This window comes from Monodelphis domestica, chromosome 4, assembly GCF_027887165.1.
Source record: "Monodelphis domestica isolate mMonDom1 chromosome 4, mMonDom1.pri, whole genome shotgun sequence".
In the NCBI taxonomy this organism is placed as follows: domain Eukaryota; kingdom Metazoa; phylum Chordata; class Mammalia; order Didelphimorphia; family Didelphidae; genus Monodelphis; species Monodelphis domestica.
In genome coordinates, this window is record NC_077230.1 from 58,549,440 (window position 1) to 58,568,764 (window position 19,325).

Here is a 19,325-nt window from a genome sequence, read left to right on the forward strand (position 1 = left end):
AAACCATCTAGTTCAACCCATACCTGAATATTCCCTACAAAATGATCTAAAGATCAGATAGCCTGAACAGTAGGTCTTTCTTAATGTAGCCCAAGACTAGAAGAACTCTTTTGGTATTAATAGCATACTGGTGACTCGTTTTAAGCTGGTACTTCACTAATAATCAAGATTTCTTTTTTCCAGATGAACTGATGTCTGGTTATGACTCCTTTGTATTCTATTCCTGACAATCGTTTTTGAAATCCAAGTATTAGCATTTATATTCATTATCTCATTAAATTTGTCCTTAGGAGATGCCACTCAACAATCTAGACAATCAAGATCTTTTATAATTCTAATTTTGCCTTCCAATGTATTAGCTGTCCTCGCCTTTATGAACTTCTTAAATTTAATAAGCAGGCCATCTATGTCTCTATCTAACTTACTGATATGGGACACTACTAGAAATCTTTAAAAATTAATGGTTAATTTAGAGGTCCAGCCATTTAGTCAGTTCCAAAGCTACTTAATTGTACTCTTATGTAGCTCATACGTCTCTGGCTTGATTGGAAGCTAGAATCTGTCAAATGCTCTAAAAAAAATATAGGCAAATTATATTTGCAGAATTTTCCTGGTCTATTATTCTCAGAACCCTGTCAAAAAAGGAAATGAATTAGTTTGACATGATCTATTCTTGATGAAGTTATGCTGGTTCTTTATGATCAGTTTCCTTTTTTATTCAATATTCAATAATCATTCCTTTAATAAACACTTATATAATTTTGCCAGACATACAAGCTCAGGGATTTCTAGTTTGAAGACTCCATTTGCTTCCATTTTTTTTAAAAAATCAAGACACCTGCCCTTGAAAAACTTGAAGTTCTCCCCTTATACATGTTATTTCAAAAGGACATAAGTTCACAAGTCTTATTACAAAATAAAGTGAAAATGCAATTTTTAAAAATTAAAAAAAAACTAAAAACAAGCTATTATGTTTACTGTGAAAAGTGCTAATTTGCAATGAGGAATTTTTTTTTTTACTTTGTGAAATTTAGCATCTTGAAAATATCTTTTTAAAAAGCTATTGTTTACCATAGGCCCGTAGTAGATAGATATTTGTTTTCAATTTTTTTTCATTTGTTAATACAAGTCAGTTTCTAATTCACTTTTGGCAAAAATCACTAGAGAAAATGCTTGACATTTAATACAATACTGAAATAGCAAACCTCACCTAAATGCATAATAAAATAAAAGACTGACATGTGATTAGTCTTCTTTTGGTTTGGAGTTACAAGTTTACCTGTTTAGAACTTGGAAGTTCTACCAAGTTTTAAAACATATATGTATAGAAATTATAATATTACTCACTCTCTCAAAATCTGAACTGTATTTTGTACAGAACCAGCTTTCAAAGAATCTAATATGAGAATGCATGGTCTGTGGAAAACAAAAGGAAAAAGATCCATTATAAGCATTTTGTCATGGCATCTTATCTCCCACCCAGAAGCCTTTGTAGAGACTTAAACGATCTCCATGACCACCTCCTTCTTTGCAGAATCCCTATCTTCCTTTGAAGCAAAACTTACGTATCGCTTTCTACAGATGGCCTTTACTGATTCCCTTGAGCTTTTTGTGCTCTCCCAATCAAAATTATTTTGTATTTACTTTATATTTTGTATATGCTCATTTATGTACATGTAAATTTGAGAGCAGGAACTGTTTCACTATTGCCTTAATGTCCCCAGTACCTAGCCAAGTGTCCAATACTCAAGAAAGGCTTGTTGAATAAATTAAGTGCATGAAATATATTGTGGATATTTTGAAACTGTATCTGTTTGTTGGTAAGAAAGGCCAGTTGGCCAATCTTTGTAACAAAGATGTTATAGGCTGGGAAGAACAGTGAGGGAAAGGGACTGAAAGAACTATGGAGGCAGTAGGTAAAAACGAAACCTCTACTTACTAAGTTTTATAAGGATTTAAAGGTTTAACAGAAAGGTAAAAGGAGGAAAGATCCCTAAATACTAATGGGGTACTACTTCCAACCACAACCAACTCAAGGCCCCTCATGGGATCCACTTCTGTCTGGTAAAAACCAGACCTGCTCTCACTCCTTATCAATACTTTAACCCAAATCCCAACTAAGCCTATTTCTAATAATTATAATTCTTATGTATTATAAAATTACTGCCTCCTTGTAGTTGTTCAGTTCAATAGTTCTAGTCAGTCAGGGGTTTAGGCCTTGTGGCTTCTGGCCTGGAATGGCCTGAAATGGCCAAGCCCAGTCTGGTCCACTCTGTAACCACAGAGGGACAAAAACCAGATTTTCTTCTTCTAACTGTTGGTCTTCCTTTCACAGCTCTTCCCCAAACTTTGAACTTTCTCTTCTTTCCACAACTGTCACTCTGGTTCAAAGAATTTCCAAGAGCCAAAGTTTTTGTCTCTTCTCTGGGCAGGGAACATCAGAAAGAGACAGTGACAATTGGGCTTAACAGAACTTCTCAACTCCTCGGGTCTCCCAGAATTCCTAAGTAAGATCTCAGCTCAAAGTTCCACCCAAGGCAGTCTGACAGTGACAGTTTTAACAAACTCTTAATTAAAACCCCAAATCTATTTTTCCCTTAATAATTCTATCTAAATGTCTGTAGGGTATACATACCGTTTACACATTTTCTTTGATTCTGATGTATTTTTCAGGGTACCCTGAAATAATATTACACATTTACTTTTTACCAATTTTCCTCCAAGTAAAGCTAGTTTAAACAAATGAATATTCACAGTAGAAGCATTAAATCTTTTTTAAAAAATAAGAGGTCTAAAATCTCTCTAGTTTGAAAAGTATTAAAGGCTTGATAATAAATTAATTTTTTTTTCAGATCAGTAGGATAATACTAGTAATTTTTACCAAAGCATAAGCATAGCATCTCAGGGTTAAAAAAGACTTCATAGATAACCTGGTTAAATACAGCTGACAAGCAATCATCTGGTTTCCAATCAAATATATCCAAAGAAGAAAAACCCATTATCTACTAACTTCATTATCTAAAGGGACAGCTCATTATACTTTTTGAAAACTCTAATCAGTAGGAAGTTTTCCCTTACATTGAATCTAAATCTTCAGTTTCATAAACTCATCCTACTTCTGACCTCCGAGACCAAGTAGAACAAGTTTAACTTCTCTTCCAAAAAGCCCTTCAAAAACCTTGAGATTGATAGAAAGACCCCCTGAAGTCATTTCTTCTTCGGGTACATAGTCAAGATGCTTTCTACCTCCACGATGTCCTAAAATGTGCTGCCCAGAACTGAAAACATTACTTCAGATGTGATCTGATTAGGTTAGGCAGCAAGACTATCATCTCCCTTGCTTTGTACATCATATTTTTCTATGATCACATTATATTTTTTTTGGTTGTCATGTCACAATGTCTTTTTTAAGTCATATACCACTGAAGTCCCCATATATCTTTTTCATATGAATTAGTCTACAAACATGCCTCCACATCCTTTATTTTTTTTAATCAGAGTGAAGGTCTTTACATATTTATCACAATTAAATTTTATTGCCCAAAGTGAGGAATGATTTGTTCCTGCTATCCACAGAATCAAAGAATTTGAAAGCTGAGAGTCAATTAATCCAACTTACACACCAAAGGAAATCCCACTATAACAGGGGTCCCCAAACTGCAGCCCCCTGAGGCCATTTATCCGGTCCCCACTGCACTTCCGGAAGGGGCACCTCTTTCATTGATGGTCAATGAGAGGAGCACCGTATGTGGCAGAGCTTCAAAGAGCGGCGTACAGTACTCACATACAATACTACTTCTGGTGACACAATCCTTTGCGTGGCACCTTGTTCTGAGATGAGAACGAGGCACCATGCAAAGGATTATGTGGCTGCAGAATGGAAGATGTCAGCATGGTGAGTGGCGATCTGGGGGAGGGGATTCTGCACTGTGTATAACTGTTGCCTGATATAATGGTGATGGTGATGCACCTGTGCAAGGTGTGACAGGCCCATCACAGCTAGCGCTGCAGCCTCCACTATCCCAGACAGTGGTATATGGATTTGTTCATAGTTTTTTTTTTTAATAGTCTGGCCCTCCAATGGTCTGAGGGACAGTGAACTGGCCCCCTGTGTAAAAAGTTTGGGGACCCCTGCACTATAACATAACAAAGGAGGTCTTCCAGCTGAAGAAGTCCCAGGGGGAGGGCGGGAAGACTCCATAACTCCTCAAGGCAGCACATTCTGTATTCAGACAGCTCTGCTTATTTCTAAGTTTTTCCAGACATCAAATCTATTTTACCTCTGCAACTTTCAAATACCACTTTCCAGATTTTGTCTTTGAGGGTCAAAAAGAACAAGTCCAAGCCCTCTTCAACATGACAATCCTTCAAATTTTTGCAGAGTTTTCATGTCTACCACCAACCCCTAATCTTCTCTTCTCTAAGCTAAATATGCCCCAATTCTTTCAACCAATTATCATATTATACACACTTTAGTTATAAAACCATCCTGGTTGCTGTCTTCTCTACAATCTTGAGCTTTTCAATATATTTCTTAGTGTTCAGAATTGAAAACAGTATTTCAGATGGGGACTGACAAGGGCACAGTACAATGGGACTACATATACCTCCTATTACTGGAAGTTATGCCTTTCCTAAAGTAGTCCAAGACATTTTTTTGGTTACCACATTGCACTGTTGAGGCATGTTATACTTGTATAAAATGCCCAGATCTTTTTCAAAGTGCTATCTAACCATGATTCCCCCTGCTACCTATGATTCCCCCATATTATGTTTGTGAAATGAATTATGTGAAAACAAATCTATTTTATATTTATGCCTTCTGAATTTCATCTTATTTTATTCTGCCCAGTGCTCTAAACTGTTAAGATCCTTTTAGATACTGACTCTGTCATATATGTTAGCTATTTCTCTCAACTTTGTGTCATCTGCAAAGGTCCCCAGGTATACTCTATTGAAGATCTCTGTTAATAATGATATTGAACCATTGATGCAACTATTCTTTGGGTCCAGTCATCCAACCTGTTTTGAATCCACATAATTGTGGATCATCCTACCCACATTTTTCTGTATTTTCCATGAGAAGTGTATGAAACACTCTACAAAAATTTTGCTAAGATCTAGGCAAATTATATCCTCTTGTCTACTAATTTAGTAGTCCTTTCCAAATGAGTTTAATCTGGACTGATTCATTCTTAATGAAAGGCATTCTGGCTATCTCTAACCACTACTTTCCTTTCTAGATGTCCTCTAGACACCAATAGTTGTGGTATCCTAATGCATGCCCCCCTCTAAATTATGCTGGTACTTCTTTAAAATATATTGAAATAGTCCAGTTGACTTGATTGCTTCAAGCTGTTGACATCACTTCCCATTTGCCTGAGTAGAAAATCACCATTAAGTCCTCCAGGCTCTCTCTTTGATACTCAAGAAAGGTAACTTCTTTCAGCTGAACAGATTCTAGCTGGGTGATCATCAGGGCAACACACTTGGCCTCTGTTTGCCTTGATCCACTGAAGAAGAAAATGTCAAATCGCTCCAGCATCTTTGCCAAGAAAATTCCATAAGGGTCATGAAGAATCAGACACAACTAATAACTGAACAACAATAACAATCTTTTTTTTTTAACTCCCAATTTTGTAAAAACCCTTTTTTTGGCCTTAGTTTCCCAAAGTTTCCTCCACAAGCTCTTGAAGAATTTAAATTGGAAATTATCAAAAAGATGGAAGCTTTCTGGCAGGAAAAATGGGAAATATTGCAAAAGGAACTCAGCAATCTGAGGGACCAAAATACGCAAATGCAGAAACAGCTCGAAGCCTCAAAAAACAGGTCAGAACAAACTGAAAAGGAAACCCAGTTTTTAAAGGTCAGAATCAGGCAACTGGAAGACAATGAACTTGAAAAAGAGCAAGAATTAATAAGGCAAAGTCAAAAGACTAAGGAATTAGAACATAAAATATCTCACTGACAAGATGACAGATCTGGAAAACAGAGGAAGGAGAGACAATCTAAGAATCATTGGCCTGCCAGAAAAGCCAGAAATAAACAGTAATCTTGACATTGTAATACAAGATATCACCAAAGAAAACTGCCTGGAGATTCTAGAACAAGGGGACAAAATATGCATTGAAAGAGTTCACAGACAGAACAACCTCTACACTAACTCCCCAAAAGACAACTCCCAGGAATGTAACTGCCAAATTCCAAAGCTTCCAAGCAAAAGAAAAAATCTTACAAGAAGCCAGAAAAAGACAATTTAGATATAGAGGAATACCAATCAGGGTCACACAGGACCTAGCAATTTCCACTCTGAATGACCTTAAGGCCTGGAACATGATATTGAGAAAGGCAAGAGAGCTGGGTCTTCAACCAAGAATCAGCTATCCATCAAAACTGACTATTGTAAAAAAAAGGGAGAGGAGAAGAAACAGATTTTTCAAGCAGGAACCTTAATAGCAATGGGCTGTTTAAAAGGATACCTTTTGACTCTTCTGGTAATTTCATTGATTTCACCTGCCTGTCAGGGAGCAGACTCAGCCCAAAGATTCAACTTTGGAGAGGCAGCTGGGTGGCTCAATGGACTGAGAGCCAGACTTGAGGACATGCGGTCCTGGGTTAAAATCTGGCCTCAGATACTTCCCAGCTGTGGGGCCCTGAGCAGACCCCTTAGACCCCATTGCCTAGCCCTTACCACTCTGCCTTCTGACAATAGACATTTAAATGGATAAACACACCTAAGGAACTTTAAAGACTAAAGGCTATGTTCTAAGGCATTTCAAACTCCAATGGTTTATAAAAATCTCTGTATTCTATTGCATTTTTTGTTATGGTTTAACTTTGTGATTTTAAGTTCATATATTACTGGATTCAATATTATTCTGCTTGAACTGAAGGTTGATTGAATTTATTTTGAATGTACTGAGTTTTGAAATTCTGTTGTTTTTCCCCTATAACTGTGCTGGACAAATATTATTGTGAATAAGCCCATATATGAAAAAACAGCTTTTTTCTATTTTGCCAAGGACAGATGGACTTCAGAACTGGTTACAATTGCTATAACAACCCTGGAAAATTTAATGTGCTAAATATCTCAATGATTTTAAGGGTTTTTAAAATATGATTTTTGGAATTTTTTTTTAACAATCTCTGGTTATTTTTACCTACCCCTACCGCGAGGTAAGGCCAATAGTAGCTGAAGTGAAATACATTTTATAACCCCCAACCTTCCCACAATTCTAAATATGTGAATGGAAGTTGGGCAATTAATCTCAGGGCATTTGTATCCCTAAAAGCCTCCAAAAGGAGCACCCCTTTACTTATACTCTTCAGCTCACTACTTTACTTGCACCAGAATTATATATAGATTTCTTGATTATGTTCTAAACCCAAGATGAGTTTTACTTTGTTTAAAAAATATGTTTTATTCACCAAGGTTGAAAGATTGTTATGTTTGTAAAAATTGTAACAAATGTCCATCAATTCATAGGTTTTAAAAATGCCATACAGCAACTTATGTGAAATGTGAAAGTGTGTTTGTTTGCTATTGTAATTGATTGGGCTATTGAGAATTTTGGGGATATTGATAACTACATATTTGTACTACTGTATTTTTAAAAATGAAAAATTGTTAACCTTGTTCAATTCATTTGCCTTCTACTCAAAGTGATCATGGCCAGATACAAAGAGGAAATGGATCTCATTTTTGGTAAGAAAGCCTTGCATTTTATATTTTCTTAGCTGACACAGAGTGTCAATGATTATAAGCTATATTTTTTAATTTTTTAAAGCTCTTTTTTATTATATTTTCCTTGCATGTGCAATATACTATTTGTTTTTTATTTAATTTTTCTCTCCTTTTTATATTTGAAGCACATGTCACCAGCATTAAGATTTTCTTTAACTTTTTGACTTTTCAGTGCTACAAGTTTGAAATACATTTGCTAATGCATGCCCTAAAAAGCTTGTGACTATAAAAATGATGCCACTAATTATTTAAATAAATTATGGGGCTTTCCTTAATGATTCTGTCTGATTCCAGGACAAGATATACACAAAAGAGCCATTGCACAGAGCCAAAGAAAGGCCAATCCAGGATGGATTGATGCACTTCTAGGCCAATACAAAGGTCTTGAACCTAGTGTGAAGACTCAAGGTTACTATGTTTATCATTGCTAGACATAGGCTTTCCTTGTGTCCACACTCTGAAGATACTCACAGACAAGTATCCCCAAACTTGGCTCCTACTTGGCTTCTATGATCTGGTCCCTTTCTTTTCTGCCTCTCATAGTGTGGTACCTTTCTGTAGTCCTGGCTACTGACTGGGTAACTGCATCATTGCTTAGATCATTTTAATTGGGCCCTGATTCAAGGACCTGTTATAGATTTATTTTTCTTTTACTTGGAATTTTTACACATAAGACTTTGATAGTCTATATTTTCATCCAGAAATTTTTCTTTTTTTATTTTGATTTTTCTGATGTCTTTTAATATCTCTTGCCAATTGATTCATATACCTCATACCTCAGCCATGCATTCCTAAGTGATCCTGTATTTGTCAATCACCCTCTTAACGGGGGGAATGTAAAAATATCATTATTTAAATTGCAAAGTTTAAATTCCTTTTGAGAAGAATTTTAGGTAAAGAAGATGCTACCTCTCTGAATCCAGAACTGAACTGTTGGAGAAGCCACCATGAAGAAGCCTCCAGACCACAAGCTGCACAAAAATGAACTTTGGCCGTAGTTGAATGAACATTTATTTGTATGTATACTTTCATGCCAAAGGGGACTGCCCCCTAACTGGCTTTTTGTCAATGCATTCAGCAATTATTGGTTTTATTCTTTTTTTTTCCTCTCTTATCCTCAAATTATTGTAATCTTTAAATTGATTATGTTTTCATGATCCTTTGGAAAAATTTTTTTTCAAACGATCAAACAGGGGTTTGTGAAAAATAGACTAGAATACAGGACTACAATCCCCACAAGCCTTTGCTCCACTTCCCCAGAATGCCTTGTAATCTCACCTGGGCCGAGATCGAGAAGGTATTTAAGCTGATTCAAAGGCTTTTGAGGGGTCTCTTGGACTTCCGTTTGGGGCAGATGTTCCTCTTTCCATAATGTAGGTGAGGTTGTGTCTAGGCCTCTCTGTGGCCTGGACACGTGTTTTCTTATCCTGTATTTTCTTTAATCCTTAACTTTTAATAAACCTCTAAAAAATATAATACTCCTTGCAGAGAGAAACTAATTTCTACCTGCCTCAGTCTCCCCATATTCCCTAATTTTAATCTTTACACTATATACTTCCAGGGGAACGTATGGGCATTGAACAAAATACAAGATTTCCAAGTATTTATAAAGAAAAGACCAGAGCTCTGTGGAAAGTTTGATATCCAAACACAATGCGCAAGAGAAACATGAAAAGGTAAATATGAAGGAAAGGGAAAAGGAGAAAAATGTTATCTGTTTCTTTTATTCAAACTCTCTTCTATAAGGACTACATTTATATCAAATTATATATATTAATATGTGGGGAAAATGTAATGTGTAACTCTCAAAAATTGTATGCATCATTAAAGTAGTAAGAAGAATCTCACATAGGGAAAGTTTGGGGCATCAAGACGATATGGAGAAAGTGGGGGGAAAGAAAGAAAAAGGGAGAGGGGGAATTGTCAATGGTACTAAGATATACTCCAAGAAATAGGAAAAAAAACTAAATAGAATAATCTTTCTCATGCAAAGATACACATGGAAAGGGGAGGGGAAGACTACTCCTATAAGAAGGAGAGGAAGAGAGTTTTTATTTAAACCTTACTCTCAGTGAAATCAACGCTGAGAGGAAAGAGCATCTAGATCCATTGGGATCTTGAATCCATCTTATCCAACAGGATAAGGGGGAAGGGAAAACCAAGGGGGGTAGAGCGGTAGGGAACACAAAAAGGGAGTGAAGGAGAGGGGGGAGGGGAAGGGAACAAAAAGGGAGAGGCTCAAAAGGGAAGCATATCAAGGGAGGGGACTAGGGGGACAGATTTAAAGTAAATCACTGGTTTAAAAGGTTATAGCTAAAGAAGAAAGGTCAGAATTAAGGGAGGATATCAAAATGCCAGGGAATCCACAAGTGACAATCATAACTTTGAACGTGAATGGGATGAACTCACCCATAAAACGTAGACGAATAGCAGAATGGATTAGAATCCAAAACCCTACCATATGCTGTCTTCAAGAAATACAAGAATGAGGCGGGTAGATACTCACAAGGTCAGAATTAAAGGATGGAGTAAGACCTTTTGGGCCTCAACTGATAGAAACAAGGCAGGAGTTGCAATCATGATATCTGACAAAGCCAAAGCACAAATAGACCTGATTAAAAGGGATAGGGAAGGTAAATATATGTTCTTAAAAGGGACTATAGACAATGAGGAAATATCACTAATCAACATGTATACACCAAATGGTATAGCACCCAAATTTCTAATGGAGAAACTAGGAGAATTGAAGGAGGAAATAGACAATAAAACCATATTAGTGGGAGATCTGAACCAACCACTATCAAATTTAGATAAATCAAATAAAAAAATAAATAAGAAAGAGGTAAAAGAAGTGAATGAAATCTTAGAAAAATTAGAGTTAATAGACATATGGAGAAAAATAAATAGGGACAAAAAGGAATATACCTTCTTCTCAGCACCACATGGCACATTCACAAAGATTGACCATACACTAGGTCACAGAAACATGGCATACAAATGCAGAAAAGCAGAAATAATAAATGCAGCCTTTTCAGATCATAAGGCAATAAAAATAATGATCAGTAAAGGTACATGGAGAGCCAAATCAAAAATTAATTGGAAATTAAATAATATGATACTCCAAAATCAGTTAGTTAGAGAAGAAATCATAGAAACAATTAATAATTCCATTGAGGAAAATGACAATGGTGAGACATCCTTTCAAACCTTATGGGATGCAGCCAAAGCAGTACTCAGAGGAAAATTCATATCCCTGAGTGCATATATTAACAAATTTGGGAGGGCAGAGATCAATGAATTGAAAATGCAAATAAAAAAACTTGAAAGCGAACTAATTAAAAACCCCCAGAAGAAAACCAAACTAGAGATCCTAAAAACTAAGGAAGAAATTAATAAAATCGAAAGTGATAGAACTATTGAACCAATAAACAAGACTAGAAGCTGGTACTTTGAGAAAACAAACAAAATAGACAAAGTAGTGGTCAATCTAATTAAAAAAAGGAAAGAAGAAAAGCCAATTAACACCATCAAAGATGAAAAGGGGGAATTCACCTCCAATGAAGAGGAAATTAAGGCAATCATTAAAAACTACTTTGACCAATTATATGGCAATAAACATACCAATCTAGGCGATATGGATGAATATTTAAAAAAATATAAATTGCCTAGACTAACAGAAGAAGAAATAGAATTCTTCAATAACCCCATATCAGAAAAAGAAATCCACAAGGCCATCAAAGAAGTCCCTAAGAAAAAATCCCCAGGGCCTGATGGATTCACAAGTGAATTCTATCAAACATTCAAAGAACAGCTAATCCCAATACTATACAAACTATTCGACATAATAAGTAAAAAGGGAGTTCTACCAAATTCCTTTTATGACACAAACATGGTACTGATTCCAAAGCCCGGCAGGTCAAAAATGGAGAAAGAAAACTATAGACCAATCTCCTTAATAAACATAGATGCAAAAATCTTAAATAGGATACTAGCAAAAAGACTCCAGAAAGTGATCAGGAGGGTCATTCACTATGATCAAGTAGGATTTATACCAGGAATGCAATGATGGTTCAATATTAAGAAAACCATCCACATAACTGACCATATCAATAAGCAAACCAACAAAAATCACATGATTATCTCAATAGACTGTGAATCTTAAAAATTCTCAGACCCTACTTCATAAGATTTGTTTAAGACCATTCCCCATTTTAAACAATGAAGGAACTTAGATAAGGAATGTGAGACCTCTACTCCACCCCTACTTAAGCATGCTTTAGGGGAAGAAACTCTTTGCTGAACAATGAAAATTACTTAAACCCATACTTATAGTAAGGCAAAAGTTCTTAAGCTGTGCCTATTTTTAGATCTAATACAAAAAGGTGCTAAGTACCTATAAAGGTCAGGCAACTTGTGAATTTACAAGGAGCAAAGAGGTGAGAACTTACTCATAGGTTTTTTCAGGTGTGAACTTAATCAAAAGTTTAGCCTACTTAAGTGTGAATTAAAATGGTCTATCCTTTGGAAACCGTCTACTGTGATTGGTAGATGTGAGAACTTAGGGGAGGTGACATAGGAGAAAATTACCTTTAAAAGGAGATGAAAAGCTGAGAGAAGGGACTGTCTCAGGGAACTCTCTCTGGAGATGGAGCTGGCCAAAGCTGAACTGGTTTCTCTCTGAACACTAGAATCTTGCTTGGGACAAATCTTTTGGTGAGTGGATAAAAGACTGACTGATCTCTCTCTTAGGGTTTTCAGCCTAGGCTGGCTCATGCTGGCCCTAGGCTGGTCTAGCCCTTTTCTCATTATTTCCTTTTTTCTCTCTCCCTCTCTCTCTTTCATTAATTCCTCATTTGTATTAATTAAAATCTCTATAAAACCCAAAGTGCCAAGCTGAACTGGTAAAGGGAGTTTGTTTATCTAGGAGTTCTATATAACAAAGAAATCACAAGTACAGTACCTCTTCCTATCCTGATTCTCTCAGAGATGTTATATAGCTGATAACTGTCAACCACTCTAATTTCTGAAGAAATCAAAATTGTAGGTGTATCAAAGGGTATTGGAAAGAGACACAGTAATTACTAGGAGGTAGCCACACATCACTATCAGTGAAGGGCAAATGAGAAGCAGAATAAAATAAATTTCCTGATATAGTATGAGCAAAAAAGGAAGTGCCCAGGCATGTGGAAGAAGTAACAGTCCCAGTATGGTACTAGTGAACATAAAACATAAAAGGTGTAACCTCCAAAGCTTTAGAAAGGTTGTGTCAAAGGATTTGTAGAAAGATATGATCAGAAATAATACACAAGAGATGAAGGAAAGTTCTAGCTAGAAGAGGAAACATTCATACCAACAAGCCTTTGGTCACAGTGGAATATCAAACATTACTGTTTCAAAAGAGATAGTTCATCTTTGTTTGGCCTGTGATCTCTTAATCCAATGCATTTGTTTCAATAAATATGTCTGTGTCTGAAGGTATGTTCATCCTATACAATTTCTGTACCATCTGTATGCTGCCCCAGGTTTCACAAGAAAATATCTTCTAGAGCCTCAATATAAATCAATTAATATTACAAATATTAAAAATGTTTCTAGTCTTATCCTAATAACTCTTCTCTACACAAATTCCCTAAATGCTCTCATTCTCTACATAGACCTTACAACCCAAATGGGACTATTGTCCTTTCTTCTGCATGCCTTTTGCTTTACCACCTCTCCAGGTCTGACAATGCAGCTCCTTCAGAGATCCCTCTACCTAGATTGTCCAGCTCCCCCTCTTACTTGTCATAGTTCTCCTTATCCTTCACAACCTAACTCAAATGCCATATCCTCCATAAAGTCTTCTTTTATTACCCCAACAGGAAATCCTCTCAGACTCCAAGCATTGATGCAATCTGTTTGTACTCCTCCCTTGCAACAGATGTTACACATCAACTGTTATTATAGTTATCTGTACACATCAATTCTGTACTAGACTGTAAGGTCCTTGAGGTCAGGAAATCTAGTTTACTCATTATCATGTACAACACAAAACCATGGACACAACAGCTGCTCAAGACAGATGTGCTGAATGCATGCAGGCATGTTCTGCTTTAGGTAAAGGCTTGTGTTCCTGAAAAGTTAAGTAAAAACCAATCTATATCTTATTTTAATGCACAAGAACTGCTATTTAAAAGAAGCCTATTATGAATCCTTTAATAAAACAAAAATTCACTCTACAACATTTTTTCTGTTAATGCAATTTTCATAAGCAGTGGAATTCTCAATATTTAAATGGATCTTATTTCAAAGGCTAATGTCAGTCAGTTCTTTAAAACTCTAACATATCTCCACCATAATGATATTATAAATGGTTTAGCTATTCACTTTAATCAACAAAAATCCCTATTTAACTATCAACATTGCAGAAAATTCTTCATTTACAAAAAACAATAGCAGGAAATGTGATAAATGTACAGTATTTTCATTATTATTTATAGTCTAAATGGGCTTTACAGACCACTAGTCAGAGAACACCAGAGTTGGAAGGGATATCAGAAGCCAATTGCCCAACTCATAAGTAAACAAGTAATCAATTTCCAGCCTTTGCTTGAAAATCTGGTAAAAGAGAAATAAATCACCACCACCTGAGGCAACGCATTTCACTTCTGGATAGCTCTAAGTGTTTCCACACATCCAGTTGAAATCCAGCTATATGCAAATATCATCCACTGCTCCAGCAGTCCTTTAGAACCAAACATAAACCTAATCCCTCCTTCCATATGACAGACCCTCAAAAACTATTCAATCTAAGTACTAAATCTTTTCTCCTGCAGGCTATGCATCTTTATACTTCCCTTCAGTCAATACTTTTATGGCATGTACTTGAGGCTATTCATTATCCTGATCATCTTCCTCTGGATTCTTTCTAAAATATGGGGACAGCTAAGTACCTCAGTGGATTGAGAAACAGGCCTAGAGACAGGAGGTCCTAGGTTCAAATCTGGCCTGAGATACTTCCCAACAGTGTGACCCTGGGCAAGTCACTTAACCACCATTGCCTTGCCCTTACCACTCTTCTGCCTTGGAATCAATACATATTGATTTCAAGATGGAAGGAAAGGGTTGTTTGTTTGTTCGTTTTAATAAATAAGTATAAAATAACAATATCCTTTTAAAGTATAGCGCTAAGAATTACAAAGAATATTTCCAATGTAATCTAACCACTTTTCTGTACAGTATCTTTCTTTCTTAAAGTTTAAGATTACATTACAACCATTAAAACCCTCAGATTATTTTTGGATAAACTTTTGTCTAGCCATGTCTCTCTCTACATTAAACTTGTAAATTTAGTTTTGATCCCAAGTTCAAACCCAAGTTGAAGACTTTATATGTATATATATATCCTCATTAAATTTCATCTTAGTAGATAGACCCCCGCATTAACTGGGAATAGTAAATCAACTTCTTTGTACCCAATAACAAAAGATGCCTCCAGGTTCCAGAATGTAGGCTTGCCCCAGCCATTGATAACAATGGAATCTGATCATCGGAGATAAGAAGTTATCAAAGAGCAAAGTTAATCCCACATGGAAAGACACAGATGAAAGACTACCATGACAAACTGCTATCCCCAACGGAACTGGTTAACTATAACTACAGTAACAAGCAACAATCTCCTAGTGCCAATGTTGATTGTCCCCACTGTAGAGACACATGTTTTTGATAGTGAGAAAGCCTATATGAATGTTCTATATGAACAGACTTGGAAAATTATTTTCATGGCACTCAAGTTCCTAACTCCACTGCTTTTCCAGTTTGAGTTGGCGAGTTTCCTACAAGCCTAAGCACTTCAGTATTGTTCCCAGAAAAAACGTCCCAGAATAACAAAATTCCTAGGAGGACGAGATTGCTTGCTACAAATATGGCAGGTCTGAGGGATTGGCCCAAAATGGTCAAACTTTTAGGAGTATTAGCTGCTTTTGAGAAATGGCCCCAGACAAAGCTTACCATAGCTTTTAAGTGCAACATTCTGAACTCCTTTCATGTCTTTACTATTAAGGAAGAACACTTAAGGAAGAGGTGATACCCTCACAGTTATGTTTCAAAAGGAAACAGTTCAAAGTTAAAATTTATAATTCAGAACAGCAAGAATATATCTTCCACACAAATTCTCAACAGTCACTGGGACTACTACTCCCATCCCTCTGAAACATCACAGAGAAGGGATTCCCTCCTTCTACCATGAGAGTAACTACCTCTTACCGTGTGTGTGTGTGTGTGTGTGTGTGTGTGTGTGCACATGCACATATGCAAACACAATTATAGGCAGATAGGTATACAAAGTGCACAATTTTTAGAAATGTAATATATGTTCTATTTACTAGGATTATGAAGAAATAAGAACAAGAAGAAAGCAAAAGCTATCCCTAAGACTTAAACTTTCAAACTTTTAAATATCAATTATCAATGAATTAGAATAATAAAACCTAACCATATCATGGCCACTTAGGGTTGATCATACTGTAGCTGACATTAATGATCTTTAATGAAATGTAGAACACAAGATATATATTAATAACTTCATGGATGACACCAAGTTGGGCAGTAATACCAATATATATTTTAAAGTTTTAAAATTTAGTAGTCAAGATGAATGAGGTTATCTATACATTTAGGGAGGAAGCTATGAAAATACAAAAGAAGAATTATTAGGTAAGAAGCATAAATCTTTATGCTTTCCCTTCCCCCCACAAAGTTTTAAAAAATTATAGTCTAAGGACCATAATATCTATCATAATGACAGTACTCTAACATGTCCAGATGCTCAAACTATAATATAGCACACTTCTAAATTTTCCTACCCTCACATCTAAAAAAGATTCACTTACCTGGGGATCTTCTGTTTCTAAGGAGAGGGAGGAAGTAATATGTAGATCATTATCTAGTTGGGAATAACAAAATAACAGTAAGTATGTGTAACCAATATTTATATATCTACCATTATTTCATCTCTATCCATTTAGTAAAAGAAAGACTATCTAGGACTTATTGGACTTTATGTGTTATTCAAAAACTTAAACAATAGAAAGAACTGATAATGGTTGGTTTTTAACAACAATGTCCAAATCTCAGTGGCCAAAAGCTGAAATATCAGATACCTGTGACAGTCTCCTAAAAGTTAGAAATACAACAAAAAGGCAATTAAATTAAGTCTAACAAATGTTTAATACATGAAAGATCATATGCTAAGCATTAGTGATACAAAGATTTAAAAAACAAGCAAAGTTCACAATTTTAGGAACTTACATTCTACCTTGTGTGTAGGGTATAGATATATGGCACATACACCTATAATAAAATGTATGTGTATATATGCATGTGCTTTATGCATGTGTGCCTGTGCACATATACATACATGATCTATCTGTATTATTTTTATGTGTGTGCATGTTTGCATACCTGTATGTGTATATACATAGATACTGAGCCTGAGCCTTTCAGGAATAGAAATATATGTTGTGTATGAACATATAAACAATAAATATAAAGAGACACCTGTGTACATGTATGTACTATATGTGCATATTTATATATGGATACACAATATATATATATATATATATATATAAAGTCTTTTAGGATGGAAATGTATGCACACATACATATTACACAATAAGTAGAATATAAAGAGGCAAGAAAAAGATCCAAATAAAGTACTTTAGGAAACTATATGGACAGAAAGAACACTTTTAGCTGAAATAATCAGGGAAAGTTTCACAGAGGAACAAGTGAAGATGAAAAAATGAGTAAATTCCAAGCCTTGAAGGCGGCTTGTGTAAATACACAGAGACAGGAGACTGAATGTAGCTTCGGGGACTATAAAATACGCCAGGGCTTTTAATGGAATATATAAAACTGGTATTGTGAAATAAGGCAGAAAAATGAGACTGGAGCCAGACTGTGGAGGGCTCTAAATCCAGGCTAGTAAGATTTTTCTGACTAGCAAAAGAGAACTACCATAATTTTTTTTTCCTTTTTGATGAGGGAACTGATATGTTCAGACTTGTGCCTTAGGACGATAATTTTAGCAAGTGTGTGAAAGATGGATTGAAGATGGGAGAGAATAGAGGCAGGATCACCAGTAAGGAAGCTACTGAAAAATCCAGGTGAGAAGACCTGATCTAAAGTGGTACCTGTATGGATAGAGAACAGGTAATGTTAAAATGCTATGCATGGAGATGAGTAGCACAAAATGGACGTCAGTTAAATTTACAAAATATTTCTATACAAAGACTTGTAATTTCAGAGCTGAATGTATCAAGATGACTAAAATTTTTACTATTGTAAAATATCAAACAATGCTTCCTTGCATGATAATTTCAGGTTTCTTGCTATTTACTTTTATATTATTTTTAGCTATTACTTTTAAACTTCAAATTGCTTTCTGTAACCATTTTTATTGTGTTGTACTTTTTTGCCATGATCATTAAAGGACTACCATCTATGTTGTGTATTACCCGGAGTTTGAAAGTCATCTTGGTGTTGTTGAGATTTGGATGGTTGAGGTAACTGATGTGGAAAATCTTCATACACAGGCCCTTCTAACCATGGAAAACAAATGACTGCAAGATACCAATGAGACCTGTTTTAAAAAAAAAAAGAAAAAGAACCATGTTAAGTATCAATCAAAAAAATCTCAAAGATATTTAATTACTTCCATAAAAATCCTCTGGTAAAATAGTCATGATACTTCTAATCTCAAACTAACAACAATCTATCCAATTATTTGTAATAAGGTACCAAAATTTAAAAGAAAGCTTTTATTTACACTGAGTTAAAATCTATTTCCCTTAAATTTTAATTCAACAAATTTAATATTGTCCTTTGTAGTAGTAGTGTCAAATTCAAATAGAAATAGGGGCCATTAATCTTTATATAAAAATACCTACACATCACACAATGACTTATTTTTAATAAATAAATTAATAATAATAAATAATATGTGCTTTTCTGCCTGTGACACTCCATTATCCCAAATCCAAACATTTCCACTTAATGCCTCCCGTACTTCAAACACTATATATTTACCTCCACCTCCTAGACTCTCTGGCTTTCTTTGAGTCTCAGCTCAAGTTTTACCTTCTGCAAGTAGTTTTCTCCAGTCCTCCTTAATCTTCATGCCTTCCTTCTCAAACTACCCCTCCCAATTTATCCTTATTTTATTTGTTCTTAGTTATTTGAATGTCATTTCCCTCATTAGGCTGTAAATTCTTTGAAAGCAGGTTTTGCCTTTCTTTGCATTTCTAGCACTTAGAACAGTGTCTGAAGCATATCAGGCACTTAATAAATGCTCAGTGACTATCTGAAAGCACTGTTCAGTTTCCCAAAAGCAATCCAGTCTATCCTTTAAATCCTATTCAATTATGGACCTAATTAACTATCTCTTTTCTGAGGACCAGTCCACTAAGTCTGGAGAGGCTCATCACCAACAGACTAGCTGCTAAGTATTGATATTATATATTACTTGGTTATGGTTGCCCTTGAAACAAAGAAAAATATAAAAACCCCATCGATCATATGTGGACATCTACTTTCTACT

The 19,325-nt window shown here is 35.5% G+C and overlaps 1 protein-coding gene across 8 annotated transcripts in view; it reads right to left on the minus strand.

Moving 5' to 3' along the window:
- The window catches only part of SENP7 (SUMO specific peptidase 7), a 195,086-nt gene that overhangs the window by 4,032 nt on the left and 171,729 nt on the right, over positions 1 to 19,325 (minus strand). For all 8 annotated transcript variants that reach the window (XM_056793414.1, XM_056793411.1, XM_016433431.2 and 5 more), the window contains 4 exons: positions 18,244 to 18,368; positions 16,615 to 16,667; positions 2,636 to 2,679; positions 1,348 to 1,416 (listed from right to left, as the gene is read on the minus strand). In XM_056793414.1, coding sequence (XP_056649392.1) covers positions 1,348 to 1,416; positions 2,636 to 2,679; positions 16,615 to 16,667; positions 18,244 to 18,368 — 291 coding nt within the window. The remainder of the gene's footprint in view (positions 1 to 1,347; positions 1,417 to 2,635; positions 2,680 to 16,614; positions 16,668 to 18,243; positions 18,369 to 19,325) is intronic.